The 19,817-nt window shown below is 51.2% G+C and overlaps 1 protein-coding gene across 1 annotated transcript in view; it reads left to right on the forward strand.

The window, feature by feature from the left end:
* Positions 1 to 19,817, forward strand: part of slc5a1 (solute carrier family 5 member 1) — a 162,120-nt gene that overhangs the window by 21,507 nt on the left and 120,796 nt on the right. The window contains exon 2 of the mRNA XM_085962016.1: positions 8,404 to 8,475. Within this exon, the coding sequence (XP_085818142.1) occupies positions 8,404 to 8,475 (72 nt within the window). The remainder of the gene's footprint in view (positions 1 to 8,403; positions 8,476 to 19,817) is intronic.

Below are 19,817 nucleotides of genomic sequence, written 5' to 3' on the forward strand. Positions count from 1 at the left end.
CTCAACGGTCTTTATTAAGTCAGTGAGGTGTTCCGGCAGAAAAGGAATCGGGTACCCGAAATGCTCCACATAGTATGGTTGGACCGCCCACAATCTACAGGGACAGGGTAGGTTTCAGAGGCTAAACGAAGCTGGCACAGACTCAACAAATTGCTCTACGGGTGCAGCGTGGTGAGATGCTTGTTGCTTAACCATGAAGGGACGCGACCTTGCCTCAGGTCCTCCAGGTTACTGCGGCCCTCGCCCAGCAACCATGCTCCATACAACACACACACCTCATTCCGTGCAGCCTGCTCCGAGGCGTTCCTGTCCTCCCGTATCAAATCATTGACAGTTTTTGCGTGCCTCTCCAGCTCTGCAATGACCTCCTTTAAATGAACGGTCATTGCCTGGTCCTCATGAAGCTCTGAACCCACCACTGTATTCTCTTCCCCTAGAATCTTACGCAGTTGGTTCTTTAACCCAGTGATCTGCATCTGGAGTTGTGCATCATCCATACTATTAATAATACCTGTTCCTGTACTGAACGCTGTGGCTACATCATTCCAGGTCCCTCTTCTCTGCCTCTCGGACCCCACACTATCCCCAACATTCAGATTATAAAGCTGTTCTTTCTCTACATTTCCATAGTCCAGTTCATAAAATTCCTGAAACATCACTTTTAACAGAGCTTCATAAAGCTTCTCCGTCTTCCTTGGATACCACACAGGCAGATGGACTTCAGTCAGGTTCAGGATCACGGATGCCACGGCGTAGTGCACGTTCTGAAACAACACTTTGTCAGTAGGGATTAGCACCAACCCATTCCCTGGACCCCTGGTGGTGGTGGGACACCCATCTACAGTCGTCTGTACCGCCGGGGCTCTGGGCGGGGGCTTCCTGGTGTATGAGATGAGCTCTGTGGCATTGATGGTGTTCGGGGGGTTTGGGATTACACAGGAATCCACACTCCGATCCCAATTGATCCCACCCCCGGCGCCCTGCCATCGCCTGCTAAACGTGATCGACACACCCGCTGAGCAGATCTTTTCCGACCCCCACATACTCACATAAATCCCTTCCTCGGATTCCCACCACTTATCCCAACACACATTCACTCCCCCCTGAGAACCCGTGATCGTCCGGTACGTGTCATTACTTAGTCTGTCCCAGTCTGCAGTCTGGTCCCCTGTATCCGCGCTCAGTTTCCTGAGCCACCACCACCTTCCCAGTGGAATGTGTCCCCTGCAGCGTTTTCCCTCTGTTACCCTAACCCGGGAGGTGGTAACCCCTATTCTCGGGCATGGGACAGACGCTTCACCATAGGTGAACTTGTCATGGCTGGAATACCGGGTGGAATTCGACCCCAGCCATCCATGCCATCTTCCCTCGTGGAGATAGACGCTCGCCCCATCCTTCGAGCCACCTCCAGTGGTCACGGTCGGTCCGTCTCCGCCGGTGCAGCCGAAGACAACCGATTCCTCGGTGTCGCCCCTGTGACTCGTGCTGGCTTCAATCATGACGATCAGGACTACCATGGCTGACTTCATCTTGTTCTTAGGCGTTCCCTGAAAACACACAGAATGCAACGTTGTCCTTGGGTGATGCCTCACCTTTCCAGACGCAGCTACACACGATTACATTTGGTATCCACAGCATACATGTAAATCCAAACTATACAGACAAGCTAAGGCAACAGACAAGAGAGAAAGAAGTTATGTACAGCGCCACCCATCTCCGGGTGGCCACACTAGGGCCTAGAAATTCAGTGGGCTGCGCCACCTGTTAGCGCCTTAAGAGGGCGCTAAGTGGGTCGCAAGCCACTGGCCACACCTCCCGCTAAATTTAACGGAACGCTAATGGCGGCGCTAGCCGTTAGCGCTGTGCCGCTACCGATGATGTCACTGGTGTGCACAGCGCCCCGCTACCGCCCCGATCGTGATATTTAGTTGCGCCCCCTGCTTTAACGCCGGACGCTATTTGCGACCGGTTCAGGGGGGCCTACCTGCAGCGGTAGAGGCGCTAATTAAAGGAGAGGTGCGGGGCGGCCATTTTATTTGCTGGCCGCCTGCCAGCACCTCTCCGTGCTGCCGTCCCCGGCCTCCTGAGCCCCCCCCTGCGCGGAGTGCCGACTGCGTTCCAAGAGCCCGGCACTTCTCCTCGGTGCCGGGCTCTTTTGCCGGCACTCGCGATCCCCGGGGGCCCAGCTGGTCCCCAGATTGCGCTGCAGAAGGCCCCTCCCCTTTAAGAAGGGGAGGCAGGTCTGCAGTACCGCAGCGCGCCGTGCCGTAGCGTGTGGCGCTGCAGCACTTTGCGCCGCGATCTTCAGCTACAGCGCCCCAAGAGGGATGCGGGGCGCCTCGAGTAGCGCCGCGCTTCCCTCTGGGACGCGCAAAGTGAATTTCCGGCGGGCGGCCGTGACTACTTCCGGGGTGCTACTTTTAGCGCCCTGGCGAGGCTGGCGCCCCAAACGGGGCGCTACTGAATTTCTAGGCCTAGGTCTCCTCGACCCTGTGCCTCTTACGACTCCGGCTTCCTTCGTTCACCGGTGTGTAAGGAGGCATCCGCAGCACCCTCGGCCGTGGGATCCTGGCACTCCTTCTCACCCCTGCCCCCACAGGTGGAACGACTGGTCTCTCTGTGGGCTCCTCACAGTCCCAGATTATGGGCTGGAGACCCACACCTGTAGCGCAGCTCACCACTCCCTGCTGTTTCCTCCTCTTATCAGCTCTTTCCCCAGGGTTGAAAAGCTTGCACTGCTTGATATGGGACCACTTAGTGCGTTGGGGCATTTTGACCGCATATACCATCGGACTCGCCCTATCCACGATACTCTACGGTCCCATGTATAGCGGTTCAAATGTCCCCATGTTACTGGCAGCCTGCCAATGGATCTGTCTGAGATGCTCAAACAAATTCTTAACAAACCTGTCCTGGTTCACCTCTCTCAACTGACCTTCCGTGAGAACCGGGGCCAGTACATGGTTGGGCATTCTCATGACCCTGCCAGTCATGAGCTCATGCGGGGAATCCCCTGTGCTTCTAGACGGGCTGGCTCGGACCCCCATCAAAACCAACGGCAAGACCTCCGCCCATTTTCTAGGCGAGTCTCCCGTCTCCTTCCACAACCTTTCCTTGATGGTCCAATTCATCCGCTCCACAATCCCCGATGACTGCGGGTTGTGTGCGACATGCCATTTACCCTCTACACCTAGCATCTTCCGAGTCGCCTGCATGACTGCCCCTGTGAAGTGACTCCCCTGATCGGACTCCACATACTGTGGTAGCCCCCACCTAGAGAACACTTCTCTCACTAGAATCCTTGCGGTCCCCAAAGCTGTGGCTGTTCGGCATGGGAAGGCTTCTACCCATTTAGAGAACACATCCACCAGGACCAGGCAGTACTTGTAACCCCCCTGTGCGGTGGGCAGCGGTCCGATATAATCGACCTGTATGGACTGCCATGGTCCTTCCACTCTCCTTATGTGTCCCATAGATACCTTCCTTTTCTGGGGGTCAGGGTTGTTTGCAGCACACACCAAGCAAACCGCGCAGAAGTCACGGACATCCTCCCTCAGTTGTGGCCACACCCTGCCTGTACCACCCGTTGCCAGGTGGTCTCCGGCCCGGGGTGCCCTGCTCCTAGACCCTCGTGGGCCAACTGAAGGAATTCTCTCCGGTGCTGCTGCGGAACTACCCACTGTTCCCCTCTGAAAACCATCCCTTCCTTTACCGTAATACCTGCCACTCCGTATGGACCCTCTACCTTATCTCTCTTAGCCAGCGTCTCCAGAACAGTCATTAGGGCGGGATCCCATGCCTGGACCATCTTTAGGTCCGGGGCCAATGCTACCCCTGCACTCCCTTGGGTCCCACCTCTGTCTCTGATCGCTGCTACCAGACTCGACCCATATGGATCCCAAAACGTGCCCGTTCGAGCACCCTCTTTGGCCAGCACGTCGGCCTGCTGGCTGCCCTCCACACGGGGTTCTGTCTTAGAATGGGCCTTGACTTTGTGGATATAGAAATCCCCCTTCAAACAGAGTCCATTCTTCAAACAGAGACTTTGTGGTCTCTTCAAGACTGGCCAGGAGAGCATTGGAATAGTCAAGTCTGGAGGTAACAAAGTTATGGGTGTGGGTTTCAGCAGCAGATGAGCTGAGGCAGGGACGGAGATGGGCAATATTATGGAGGGGGAAGTAAACGGTCTTGCTGATGGAGAGGATGTTGGGTCAGACGCTCATCTCAGGGTCAAATAGGATGCCAAGGCTGTGAACGATCTGTTTCAGCCTCAGACAATGCCAGGGAGAGGGATGTCAGTGGCTAGGGAACAGAGATTGTGGCGGGGACCGAAGACATTGGCCCAGAAATTCGGGTCGGGGGCTTCCCGCAGGTGTAAGCCCCCGATCTGCACTTACCTAGCGCGCCAACCGTTGTGCTGTGGGCCCCCGTGGAATTCCGATCCTGGGCCTGCTCCAACTGCTGGCACGCAGTGCTTGTGTATCCCAGGGGTGCAGTTAGTTCGATGCGTCCCCTGGGATCACGTGGGCCATGGGGAGCCAATCGGAGCAGGGAATGCTTCATTCATAAGTTTGACAGGAAGGGCTGTCAAAACTTATAAATACTACGGCCCCAAAACATCACTAAATCTTCAAATACATTTTTTTTTAAATCACATTTTTTAAATAAACTATAAATTACATGAAATAACTATTTTAAACAATAATTTAAATTTTTGAAAAAAATAATTTTATTTTCTAATGGGGCTTGTTATGCCTTCTAGCGCTCATAGTGCTTTGTAAAGACAACTCTGGACTCGGTAGTTTGTAATTATAAACTACTGTTTTATTTGGGTTGTAATGGCTGCCTGCCGCATGGTGCGGGGTGATATTTCCCAGTGCCTTGTGCGGCGCCTGCGCACTATTTTCCCAGCATCATAGTGCTGCTACACTTGATTTGAGTGTCAGTACACTTGTACAATGTAGTCCCAACATAACTAAAAACAGGGCTAAAAATAAACTTACCTTGCTTTAAAGTATTTATTAAAAATAATAAACCTGTGGAAAAAATGTTTTAATTTTAATTAATTTACCACTTACCTTGTAAAAAGCAGGCCTTGCGACTGCTTTTTAAATGTCTAACTTCTGGAGACTTACCCTCCCGGGAAAACCTGCAAAAAAAATGTAAGTTCGATGCACACGCGCAGCCTCTCCTGCGCATGCGTTCGACCTCTGAACCCCTTCTTTCAGAGGAACGGAAGTGCCGGTTTCCCGCGCATGCGCAGCGCATGCAGGAAACCGGCACTTCCGTTGGGCTTATGGGTGAGTACCCCGTGCGTACTCACCCGTGGAGACCCGAAGTTCTGGGCCAATATTAATGGCTTTGATCTTCCCAATATTTAGTTGGAGGAAATTTCTGCAGATCCAGGATAAATACACAGATTTTCCAATGTAGCTCAAGACCATTCTATTGAGAAACACTGATTTAACTTACTATTAGATTTATTTCTTTGACTTCATGGTTTCTTCAAGTAAGTTGGAAATGTTCTGACTTGTGCAGGCCCTTTAGATAGTCATTGACCGTAAATTAATTCACTGATTCCCCAAGCACGAGTGAAGTAATCTCCAGATCACAGGGGCTGAAGGAAAACACCCAACCAGACGTCAACAGCTTCAAGTGGCCACCTCAACTCATTTGATTTTTTCTAAAGTCTCGCACTTCTATATTTGTTTTTTGGTCTCAGCTGTAATAACAAAATATCAAATCTAACCACAGTACACAATGATCCCCAGAGTTCCCCGAGTGTTTACTCACCTCCTGGGTGCATGTCAGACTTTTTTCCTCTCCAAGTTTCTCCAGTCCTCTCCTAAAGTTGGCTCCTTACTCGTGCGCCTTCTTGACAGTGAGCGTTGATGGGCTATTTGTTCACAGGGCACATCATGGCCAAGCCCGATCTCATCCTTGCCCAATATCCCTGCGCACATCCTTCCAGCAGGGGTTACTGGCTGGTGATCAGGAACTGTCGGCCTGCCCGATTTCGCCTTCACTAACCCTTAGCACTGAGACCAATCATTGCGACATCACGCTACTACCTCCGCTAACTCTGCACAAACTGGAGATAGAACTTGGACCTTCCTGGTTCGAAAGGCTCAGCTATAGCCTGCGACCTAGAGGAGCCCACTTGTAACGTGTCATTGGTTGCTAAGTATTTGATCTACTACATATAGTATCTTCCCCAGCACGCTGCTTCAGATATTAGGGTAAATTTTAGGAAGGTGTGCTCCGGGAGTGGAGCAGAGCCCACTGGGTGCACTTCTCAGGAAATCATGGGCACATTGCCCGCAACTTCCCTTCCTGGCGAACGGGCCTGTGGTTTCTGGATATACGCTCCCTGCGGGCAGGGCTCTTTGCCTGTAGCACACATTACCAACATACGAAAATGACGGGCTGGAAAAGATCAGCTGGTCCAACAAGCTTGCCCCACACACCATGATGGCTGGAATATCGTGACTTGACACTTCCCAAACCCCGCCCCCCCCCGTTCCCCCACAACCCAACCCCCACCCCACCCAATACCCACCATCAACCCCCCACCCCACCCAATACCCACCATCAACCCCCACCCCCATCCAAACCCCACCATCCCCCCCACCCCCACCCTATACCCACTGACGTAAGAAAACTACTAGGCACTTGGTCTAAGTGTTAAACAAAGCTTTAATCAACTGTTTTACAACATGGAGGTCTAGTTGTGTCCTTCACTAGTTCCTGTTAAGGAATGTCCTGAGTAAGCTGGGCCCGTGCCCGAGTATTTATACTATCCCTGGACAGCGCCACCAGAAGGCCACCCAGTATCATTTCCTAAGTCATTTCCACATGAATGACAAGATTCATGTCGCCCACCATCCCCCCACCCCCACCCAACCCCCACCATCCCCCCACCCCCACCCAACCCCCACCATCCCCCACCCCCACCCAACCCCCACCATCCCCCCACCCCCACCCAATACCCACCATCCCCCCACCCCCACCCAACCCCCACCATCTCCCCCACCCCCACCCAACCCCCACCATCCCCCCCACCCCCACCCAACCCCCACCATCCCCCCACCCAATACCCACCAGCCCTCCACCCCCACCCAACCCCCACCATCCCCCGAACCCTCACCATCCCCCCACCCCCACCCAACCCCCACCATCCCCCCACCCCCACCCAACCCCCACCCCCACCCAATACCCACCATCCCACCCAACCCCCCCCCCCCCACTCCCACCATCCCCCCCACCCAATACCCACCCACCGCACCGCCCCCCGCCATGTAATCTCCGAGAGAGCAAAAAATCCAGAGAATAACCCAGGGCCAATAAGGGGAAAATACACGGGAAAAATCCTCTCCGAACCCCTCTGGCAATCGAAGCCAGTTCAGGAGATCACGTGGATCATGTGTTACCTATAAAGCCGAACAAGGCGTCCCCTTTTTCAGAGATAGGTCCACTGAGCAGCCTTCACCTCAACCCTCAACCCTCAACCCTCAACCCCCTCTCACCTGAATCGGCTCTTGAACCCAATTATTTTGTCTGCTCCAGTGACCCGTTAACTCAATAGAAACTCTGTTAAGGGGAATGTGACCTGATGCCAAAGCACACGGGCACCAGACTGTTTGATGAGCTCAGATTTACTGAGGGTTCAAGGGGGAAGGCCGGGCAGGAGAGCGTTGGAATAGTCGAGTCCAGAGGTAACAAAGGCATGGATTAGAGTTCCAGCAGCAGATGGATGGATTGGTCCAAGAGACAATTGTTTGGAGAGAGAAGGGGTTAAAGATGGGTGGGTGGGGCTGATCTACGAAAAGCTGATGCACATGGTTGCTCCGAAAGACTCTCTCGGTTCCTAAACGCACTGAACGTTCTGCCGTGGCCAACGGTCGTTTCCTGAGCTGCGAAGTGGGGAAGTGAAGAAGTGGGGAAGTGAAGAAGTGGGGAAGTGGGGTTACCAACTCTGCTTGGAGCTATTCCTGGAGTTTTCATCACATGACCTCCCGCCACCTACCGCTCCGCCCCCACGCTCCCGGCATTGGACATCCGACATGTCCATCATCACGGTGGTACCGCCTTCCCTTGCTGATTGGAAAGCGAACAGACACTTTGTGACCTGATTGGATGATGCTCGACTGTCAGTCAAGCAGCCTTTTTTTCCCATCTCCCAATATTTTTGTAACTAATCAACGAAAAAATAAATGTATGAATTTTCATTTTTTTTTAAAGCGTTCAAAATGCCCGGGTAGTTTTTCTCCTGGGTTGCTCGCAGCCGTGTTCTGGAGATTACTCTTTAATTTCAGCTCACTTCAGGACAATCCTGAAGGGCTGGTAATCCTTCAGGAGGAGTGTGTTACAATCGCAATAATATTCATTTTGTTGTTTCCACAGGCAATGCTGAGGGCCAACCGGGGCACGGTTGGTGGCTTCTTCCTTGCTGGCAGGAGCATGATCTGGTGGCCGGTAAGAAGGCTTCTACCTAGCTTATCAGGTTTGTGATGATGGAGAGGTGTGTAATATCACCAGGGGACAGCGAGTGTGTAATATCACCAGGGGACAGCGAATGTGTAACATCACCAGGGGACAGCAAGTGTGTAATATCACCAGGGGACAGTGAGTGTGTAATATCACCGGGAACAGCGAGTGTGTAATATCACCAGGGGACAGCGAGTGTGTAATATCACCAGGGGACAGTGAGTGTGTAATATCACCAGGGGACAGCGAGTGTGTAATATCACCAGGGGACAGTGAGTGTGTAATATCACCAGGGGACAGCGAGTGTGTAATATCACCGGGAACAGCGAGTGTGTAATATCACCAGGGGACAGCGAGTATGTAATATCACCAGGGGACAGTGAGTGTGTAATATCACCAGGGGACAGCGAGTGTGTAATATCACCAGGGGACAGCGAGTGTGTAATATCACCAGGGGACAGCGAGTGTGAAACATCACCAGGGGACAGCAAGTGTGCAATATCACCAGGGGACAGCGAGTGTGTAATATCACCAGGGGACAGCGAGTGTGTAATATCACCAGGGGACAGCGAGTGTGTAATATCACCAGGGGACAGCGAGTGCGTAATATCACCAGGGGACAGCGTGTGTGTAATATCACCAGGGGACAGCGAGTGTGTAATATCGCCAGGGGACAGTGAGTGTGTAATATCTCCAGGGGACAGCGAGTGTGTAATATCACTAGGGGACAGCGAGTGTGTAAAATCGCATGGGGACAGTGAGTGTGTAACATCACCAGGGGACAGCAAGTGTGCAATATCACCAGGGGACAGTGAGTGTGTAATATCACCAGGGGACAGCGAGTGTGTAATATCACCAGGGGACAGCGAGTGTGTAATATCACCAGGGGACAGCGAGTGTGTAATATCACCAGGGGACAGCGAGTGTGTAATATCACCAGGGGACAGCGCGTGTGTAATATCACCAGGGGACAGCGAGTGTGTAATATCACCAGGGGACAGTGAGTGTGTAATATCTCCAGGGGACAGCGAGTGTGTAATATCACTTGGGGACAGCGAGTGTGTAAAATCGCATGGGGACAGTGAGTGTGTAATATCACCAGGGGACAGCGAGTGTGTAATATCACCAGGGGACAGTGAGTGTGTAATATCTCCAGGGAACAGCGAGTGTGTAATATCACCAGGGGACAGTGAGTGTGTAATATCACCAGGGGACAGCGAGTGTGTAATATCACCAGGGGACAGCGAGTGTGTAATATCACCAGGGGACAGTGAGTGTGTAATATCACCAGGGGACAGCGAGTGTGTAATATCACCAGGGGACAGCGAGTGTGTAATATCACCAGGGGACAGCGAGTGTGTAATATCACCAGGGGACAGTGAGTGTGTAATATCACCAGGGGACAGCAAGTGTGTAATATCACCAGGAGACAGCGAGTGTGTAATATCACCAGGGGACAGCGAGTGTGTAATATCACCAGGGGACAGCGAGTGTGTAATATCACCAGGGGACAGCGAGTGCGTAATATCACCAGGGGACAGCGAGTGTGTAATATCACCAGGGGACAGCGAGTGTGTAATATCACCAGGGGACAGCGAGTGTGTAATATCACCAGGGGACAGCGCGTGTGTAATATCACCAGGGGACAGCGAGTGTGTAATATCACCAGGGGACAGTGAGTGTGTAATATCTCCAGGGGACAGCGAGTGTGTAATATCACTTGGGGACAGCGAGTGTGTAAAATCGCATGGGGACAGTGAGTGTGTAACATCACCAGGGGACAGCAAGTGTGCAATATCACCAGGGGACAGTGAGTGTGTAATATCACCAGGGGACAGCGAGTGTGTAATATCACCAGGGGACAGCGAGTGTGTAATATCACCAGGGGACAGCGAGTGTGTAATATCACCAGGGGACAGCGAGTGTGTAATATCACCAGGGGACAGCGCGTGTGTAATATCACCAGGGGACAGCGAGTGTGTAATATCACCAGGGGACAGTGAGTGTGTAATATCACCAGGGGACAGCAAGTGTGTAATATCACCAGGGGACAGCGAGTGTGTAATATCACCAGGGGACAGCGAGTGTGTAATATCACCAGGGGACAGCGAGTGTGTAATATCACCAGGAGACAGCGAGTGTGTAATATCTCCAGGGGACAGCGAGTGTGTAATATCACCAGGGGACAGTGAGTGTGTAATATCACCAGGGGACAGTGAGTGTGTAATATCACCAGGGGACAGAGAGTGTGTAATATCGTCAGGGGACAGTGAGTGTGTAATATCACCAGGGGACAGTGAGTGTGTAATATCACCAGGGGACAGTGAGTGTGTAATATCACCCGGGGACAGCGAGTGTGTAGTATCACCAGGAGACAGCAAGTGTGTAAAATCACCAGGAGACAGCGAGTGGGTAATATCACCGGGGGACAGTGAGTGTGTAATATCACCAGGGGACAGCGAGTGCGTAATATCACCAGGGGACAGTGAGTGTGTAATATCACCAGGGGACAGCGAGTGCGTAATATCACCAGGGGACAGCGAGTGTGTAATATCACCAGGGGACAGCGAGTGTGTAATATCACCAGGGGACAGTGAGTGTGTAATATCACCAGGGGACAGCGAGTGCGTAATATCACCAGGGGACAGCGAGTGTGTAATATCACCAGGGGACAGCGAGTGCGTAATATCACCAGGGGACAGTGAGTGTGTAATATCACCAGGGGACAGCGAGTGCGTAATATCACCAGGGGACAGCGAGTGTGTAATATCACCAGGGGACAGCAAGTGTGTAATATCACCAGGGGACAGCGAGTGTGTAATATCACCAGGGGACAGCAAGTGTATAATATATCCAGGGGATAGTGAGTGTGTAATTTCACCAGGGGACAGCAAGCGTGTAATATCACCAGGGGACAGTGAGTGTGTAATATCACCAGAGGACAACAAGTGTGTAATATCACCAGGAGACAGCGAGTGTGTAATATCACCAGGAGACAGCGAGTGTGTAATATCACCAGGGGACAGTGAGTGTGTAATATCACCAGGGGACAGCGAGTGTGTAATATCACCAGGGGACAGTGAGTGTGTAATATCACCAGGGGACAGCGAGTGTGTAATATCACCGGGAACAGCGAGTGTGTAATATCACCAGGGGACAGCGAGTGTGTAATATCACCAGGGGACAGTGAGTGTGTAATATCACCAGGGGACAGCGAGTGTGTAATATCACCAGGGGACAGCGAGTGTGTAATATCACCAGGGGACAGCGAGTGTGTAACATCACCAGGGGACAGCAAGTGTGCAATATCACCAGGGGACAGCGAGTGTGTAATATCACCAGGGGACAGCGAGTGTGTAATATCACCAGGGGACAGCGAGTGTGTAATATCACCAGGGGACAGCGAGTGTGTAATATCACCAGGGGACAGCGTGTGTGTAATATCACCAGGGGACAGCGAGTGTGTAATATCACCAGGGGACAGTGAGTGTGTAATATCTCCAGGGGACAGCGAGTGTGTAATATCACTAGGGGACAGCGAGTGTGTAAAATCGCATGGGGACAGTGAGTGTGTAACATCACCAGGGGACAGCAAGTGTGCAATATCACCAGGGGACAGTGAGTGTGTAATATCACCAGGGGACAGTGAGTGTGCAATATCACCAGGGGACAGCGAGTGTGTAAAATCGCATGGGGACAGTGAGTGTGTAATATCACCAGGGGACAGCGAGTGCATAATATCTCCAGGGATCAGCGAGTGTGTAATATCACCAGGGGACAGTGAGTGTGTAATATCACCAGGGGACAGCAAGTGTGTAATATCACCAGGGGACAGCGAGTGTGTAATATCACCAGGGGACAGCGAGTGTGTAATATCTCCAGGGGACAGCGAGTGTGTAATATCACCAGGGGACAGCGAGTGTGTAATATCTCCAGGGGACAGCGAGTGTGTAATATCACCAGGGGACAGTGAGTGTGTAATATCACCAGGGGACAGTGAGTGTGTAATATCACCAGGGGACAGCGAGTGTGTAGTATCACCAGGGGACAGTGAGTGTGTAATATCACCAGGGGATAGTGAGTGTGTAATATCACCAGGGGACAGCGAGTGTGTAATATCACCAGGGGACAGTGAGTGTGTAATATCACCAGGGGACAGCGAGTGTGTAATATCACCAGGGGACAGCGAGTGTGTAATATCACCAGGGGACAGTGAGTGTGTAATATCACCAGGGGACAGCGAGTGTGTAATATCACCAGGGGACAGTGAGTGTGTAATATCTCCAGGGGACAGCGAGTGTGTAATATCACTAGGGGACAGCGAGTGTGTAAAATCGCATGGGGACAGTGAGTGTGTAACATCACCAGGGGACAGCAAGTGTGCAATATCACCAGGGGACAGTGAGTGTGTAATATCACCAGGGGACAGCGAGTGTGTAATATCACCAGGGGACAGCGAGTGTGTAATATCACCAGGGGACAGCGAGTGTGTAATATCACCAGGGGACAGCGAGTGTGTAATATCACCAGGGGACAGCGCGTGTGTAATATCACCAGGGGACAGCGAGTGTGTAATATCACCAGGGGACAGTGAGTGTGTAATATCACCAGGGGACAGCGAGTGTGTAATATCACCAGGGGACAGCGAGTGTGTAATATCACCAGGGGACAGCGAGTGTGTAATATCACCAGGAGACAGCGAGTGTGTAATATCGCCAGGGGACAGCGAGTGTGTAATATCACCAGGGGACAGTGAGTGTGTAATATCACCAGGAGACAGCGAGTGTGTAATATCTCCAGGGGACAGCGAGTGTGTAATATCACCAGGGGACAGTGAGTGTGTAATATCACCAGGGGACAGTGAGTGTGTAATATCACCAGGGGACAGTGAGTGTGTAATATCCCCAGGGGACAGAGAGTGTGTAATATCGCCAGGGGACAGTGAGTGTGTAATATCACCAGGGGACAGTGAGTGTGTAATATCACCAGGGGACAGTGAGTGTGTAATATCACCCGGGGACAGCGAGTGTGTAGTATCACCAGGAGACAGGAAGTGTGTAAAATCACCAGGGGACAGCGAGTGTGTAATATCACCAGGAGACAGCGAGTGTGTAATATCGCCAGGGGACAGCGAGTGTGTAATATCACCAGGGGACAGTGAGTGTGTAATATCACCAGGAGACAGCGAGTGTGTAATATCTCCAGGGGACAGCGAGTGTGTAATATCACCAGGGGACAGTGAGTGTGTAATATCACCAGGGGACAGTGAGTGTGTAATATCACCAGGGGACAGTGAGTGTGTAATATCCCCAGGGGACAGAGAGTGTGTAATATCGCCAGGGGACAGTGAGTGTGTAATATCACCAGGGGACAGTGAGTGTGTAATATCACCAAGGGACAGTGAGTGTGTAATATCACCCGGGGACAGCGAGTGTGTAGTATCACCAGGAGACAGGAAGTGTGTAAAATCACCAGGAGACAGCGAGTGTGTAATATCACCAGGGGACAGCGAGTGCGTAATATCACCAGGGGACAGTTAGTGTGTAATATCACCAGGGGACAGCGAGTGCGTAATATCACCAGGGGACAGCGAGTGTGTAATATCACCAGGGGACAGCGAGTGTGTAATATCACCAGGGGACAGCGAATGTGTATAATATATCCAGGGGATAGTGAGTGTGTAATTTCACCAGGGGACAGCAAGTGTGTAATATCACCAGGGGACAGCGAGTGTGAAATATCACCAGGGGACAGTGAGTGTGTAATATCACCAGAGGACAACAAGTGTGTAATATCACCAGGAGACAGCGAGTGTGTAATATCACCAGGAGACAGCGAGTGTGTAATATCACCAGGGGACATCGAGTGTGTAATATCACCAGGGGACAGTGAGTGTGTAATATCACCAGGGGACAGCGAGTGTGTAATATCACCAGGGGACAGTGAGTGTGTAATATCACCAGGGGACAGTGAGTGTGTAATATCACCAGAGGACAGTGAGTGTGTAATATCACCAGGGGACAGCGAGTGTGTAATATCACCAGAGGACAGTGAGTGTGTAATTTCACCAGGGGACAGTGAGTGTGTAATATCACCAGGGGACAGTGAGTGTGTAATATCACCAGGGGACAGCGAGTGTGTAATATCACCAGGGGACAGTGAGTGTGTAATATCACCAGAGGACAGCGAGTGTGTAATATCACCAGGGGACATCGAGTGTGTAATATCACCAGGGGACAGCGAGTGTGAAATATCGCCAGGGGACAGTGAGTGTGTAATATCACCAGGGGACAGCGAGTGTGTAATATCACCAGGGGACAGTGAGTGTGTAACATCAGCAGGGGACAGCGAGTGTGTAATATCACCAGGGGACAGCGAGTGTGTAATATCACCAGGGGACAGCGAGTGTGTAATATCACCAGGGGATAGCGAGTGTGTGTTATCACTATTGGACATAGAGAAGCGTCGCTTTACTATGGAGAGGTTTACAAAGTGTAACTGTAGTTCCTGCCGTGGATGCAGCAAATCGTTTAGGGGAACATGAGCTGTGGTCGCTGCACTTGGCAACTTTCTGTAAAGTGGGAACAAGTTTCCTTCTTCAGGGCCCTTGCTAGAGGGAAGTGGCAGAGATCAAGGTCACAGAGGATTAAAATTATTATTTTGCCGCCTATGCTCATCAATTGATTGCGTTGGCTTTTTGGGACTTTAAATTTGAAATACATCCCCCGTTGACCGTTGCAATGCCTTACACCATGGATGAACAGGATGACATCCGTCATTTGCATATCATTTGAATATGCCACCCATGTTTGGGCAACCGCATCATACATGCTTCGTTACTTTTGGTGGGAAATCCCGGAGGTGGCAAGGACCGATGGAGAGACAGCAGAGCAGCTGGAGGGCAGTTTCTCAGACATTGGCCGGAATTACACTGGGTCTTCCCACTTGGAAAATCGACCCCAAAAATGTTCGCCCCCCACAGTCCGTTAATTCCCAGATAGTTCAAGATGCGGATACTAGCTCTGATTCCAGGTTTACCCTCCAATGAGGCAACAGTGCTACAAACAGCCCCTTCCCAAACCTGCAGGGCTCCCCCCAAACTTCCAAACAGGACAAAACAGCGACACAACACAACAGCAAAATACCACAGATGTCGGAAATCTGAAATAACAACAGAAAATGCTGGAAACACTCAGCAGGTCAGGCAGCATCCGTGGAGAGAGAGAAAGAGAGTCAACATTTCCAGTCAGGACCCTTCGTCAGAACTGGAAAAGGTTAGAGAAGAGAGATTTTTAAGCAGGGGCAGGGAGGAGGGGAGGAAATAACAAAGGGAAGGTCTGTGACAGGCTGAAGGCAGGAGAGATTGACTGACAAAAGGGATGGTGGTGCGAGGCAAAAGGAGAGGTAATGGGACAAGTTAAGAAACAAAAGATGGCTCTAGATGAGGTGTGAATGATGATGGCGGCAACATTAACAACTACCATGTGAGAAAACAAGACATTAAAAAAAAAATAAAGAAATACAGGGGCAGAGGTTATGGTCTGAAATTGTTGAACTCGATGTTGAGTCCAGAAGGCTGTAAAGTGCCTAATAGAAAGATGAGGTGCTGTTCCTCGAGCTTACGTTGAGCTTCATTGGAACAGTGTAAGAGGTCAAGGACGGAGAGGTCAGAGTGGGAGTGGAGCGGAGAATTCAAGTGACAGGTGACCGGAAGCTCGGGGTCACACTTGTGGACTGAATGGAGGTGTTCCGCAAAGCGGTCACCCACTCTGCGTTTGGTCTCCCCAATGTAGAGGAGACCGCATCGTGAGCAGCGAATACAGTATATTAAATTGCAAGAAGTACAAGTAAATCGCTGATTCACCTGGAAGGGGTGTTTGGGGCCCTGGACAGTGGGAAGGGAGGAGGTAAAACCAGTGAGTGAGAATCACAAGCCCAAGTAGAACTAAGCTGCTCGGGCACCGGGATCCAGGGTGCTGGGAATTGGGGGCCAGTCTGCCTGGTCTTTGTGGGGCGCTCGTTGCATACTGGCCGATAGTTGAACTCCCAAGCAGAATCGAGTGGAATCGGGCATGGTGGGAGCAGAGGGGCCGGATTTTGGGTCAGGAACCCATCTCTCCCCAGGTTTCTCTCACTTGAGAGATGCCACTTAATTTGGATGGGTGGTAGGGGTGGAGCAGGCACTCTTTCTGATGACTGGGGGCGTGTCAAGGGGCAGGTCCGCCTCTGAGTACAGTCTGACACGAGCTGAGTAATTTGTCTGCAGTGCTCCAAGAGGTAAACCCCTCTTTCTCGTGTTACTGGCTGCAGTCTTTAACTCTCCGCAGCCATTGGCCAGTTAGCTCATCTTGGGTAATAGTCCATTGGTAACCCTAAGCTGCTGCTTGTATCTTAGTGTTTAGTGGCCGAGGTGCAAGGCTGTTGGCAGCACAGTAGACCACTGTGGGAGGCATTCCACACCACCTCTGACTGGAGAAGCTGGGCTTGTTCTCCTTAGAGCAGAGAAGGTTAAGGAACAATTTAATAAAGGTGTTCAAAATTATGATGGGTTTTAATAGAGTAGATCGAGAAACTGTTTCCACTGGTAGGAGGGTCAGTAACCAGAGGACTCAGATTTAAGATAATTGGCAAAAGAACCAGAGGGGAGATGAGGAGACATTATTTTACGCAGCGAGTTGTTGTGATCTGGGATGCACGGCCTGAAAGGGCGGTGGAAGCAGATTCAATAGTAACTTTCAAAAGGGAATTGGACAAATACTTGAAGGGGAAAAAAATACAGGGACCACGTCGACAGTGCAGGGGAGTGGGACTAATTGGACCGCTCTACCAAGGAGTCGGCGCAGGCACGATGGGCCGAATGGTTCCTATGATTCTAACCAGATTGAGGTGGGCTTTCCATTGCTCTCAGACATTCAAGCCCTCTGTCCCCCCCCTTAAAAAATCACTCCAGCTTGCCTGTTCTGACTGCACACCGATGGGCTGTTTCATGGCAGTGCAGTGCTCCATCACAAAGGGAAAGGAAGCCCGATACGGGCGCACCTTCTGTCTGCTGATCACTCAGCGGTGCGAAGGTGTCACTGGGTTGGCCATATTTAACCCTTTCCTCTGGCCAATTAAGACCCTGGCTGGGCAATTCAGCTTCTATCTACTGCACCCCTCCTTTCCCCATGGTTTCAAGAATAATTAACATTTTATACAATACATACAAATTAAATAATCAACCACAAAACGTTCACCTCTACAGCGCTCTTAGACTTGACGCAAGGAATCGAATTGTTAACCCTAACCTGAAAAGGGCGGAGGAAGTATCGTCCTTAGGGCAGGAGATGCTGGTGGACGATACGCTCCACTGCTATTAATTAGAAGGCCATTAGTGACCAAGGTGCCTCGATTAACATCCCACTTAGAGGCTGCTCATGCATTCTCACCTTATTCACAATAATTCTCTTTTGTTTACCCTTTCCTCTCTCCTAGTATATATATTTTTTTAAATGTAAAAGTGAATCACTATTTTTATAACGAATTAAAAGTGTATATGTATCATTATAGGATCAGGAGTAGGCTATTCAGTCCCTCGAGCCTGTTCTACCATTCAATTAGATCATGGCTGATCTACCAGCTGCACCTCTTCTTCCCGCCATGGTTTAAAGAAGGCAGTACATTGCTGGAAGTATAATCCAGAGGGTCACATTGACCAGGTCCCAGAGCCCATCCTACATCACTGACCAGGCCCCACTGATAGAGCCCACCTTACATCACTGACCAACTCCCACTGATAGAGCCCACCTTACATCACTGACCAGGTCCCACTGATAGAGCCCACCTTACATCACTGACCAGGTCTCACTGATAGAGCCCACCTTACATCACTGACCAGGTCTCACTGATAGAGCCCACCTTACATCACTGACCAGGCCCCACTGATAGAGCCCACCTTACATCACTGACTAACTCTCACTGATAGAGCCCACCTTACATCACTGACCAACTCCCACTGATAGAGCCCACCTTACATCACTGACCAACTCCCACTGATAGAGCCCACCTTACATCACTGACCAACTCCCACTGATAGAGCCCACCTTACATCACTGACCAGGTCCCACTGATAGAGCCCACCTTACATCACTGACCAGGTCTCACTGATAGAGCCCACCTTACATCACTGACCAACTCCCACTGATAGAGCCCACCTTACATCACTGACCAGGCCCCACTGATAGAGCCCACCTTACATCACTGACCAACTCCCACTGATAGAGCCCACCTTACATCACTGACCAACTCCCACTGATAGAGCCCACCTTACATCACTGACCAACTCCCACTGATAGAGCCCACCTTACATCACTGACCAGGTCCCACTGATAGAGCCCACCTTACATCACTGACCAGGTCTCACTGATAGAGCCCACCTTACATCACTGACCAACTCCCACTGATAGAGCCCACCTTACATCACTGACCAGGCCCCACTGATAGAGCCCACCTTACATCACTGACCAGGTCCCACTGATAGAGCCCACCTTACATCACTGACCAACTCCCACTGATAGAGCCCACCTTACATCACTGACCAACTCCCACTGATAGAGCCCACCTTACATCACTGACCAGGTCTCACTGATAGAGCCCACCTTACATCACTGACCAGGTCTCACTGATAGAGCCCACCTTACATCACTGACCAGGTCTCACTGATAGAGCCCACCTTACATCACTGACCAGGTCTCACTGATAGAGCCCACCTTACATCACTGACTAACTCTCACTGATAGAGCCCACCTTACATCACTGACCAACTCCCACTGATAGAGCCCACCTTACATCACTGACCAACTCCCACTGATAGAGCCCACCTTACATCACTGACCAACTCCCACTGATAGAGCCCACCTGACATCACTGACCAGGTCTCACTGATAGAGCCCACCTTACATCACTGACCAGGCCTCACTGATAGAGCCCACCTTACATCACTGACCAACTCTCACTGATAGAGCCCACCTTACATCACTGACCAGGCCTCACTGATAGAGCCCACCTTACATCACTGACCAGGTCTCACTGATAGAGCCCACCTTACATCATTGACCAGGCCTCACTGATAGAGCCCACCTTACATCACTGACCAGGCCTCACTGATAGAGCCCACCTTACATCATTGACCAGGCCTCACTGATAGAGCCCACCTTACATCATTGACCAGGCCCCACTGATAGAGCCCACCTTACATCACTGACCAACTCTCACTGATAGAGCCCACCTTACATCACTGACCAGGCCTCACTGATAGAGCCCACCTTACATCATTGACCAGGCCTCACTGA

The sequence above is a fragment of the Somniosus microcephalus genome, chromosome 19, assembly GCF_052327205.1.
Source record: "Somniosus microcephalus isolate GS21.2 chromosome 19, FLI_Smic_1.0, whole genome shotgun sequence".
Lineage (NCBI taxonomy): Eukaryota > Metazoa > Chordata > Chondrichthyes > Squaliformes > Somniosidae > Somniosus > Somniosus microcephalus.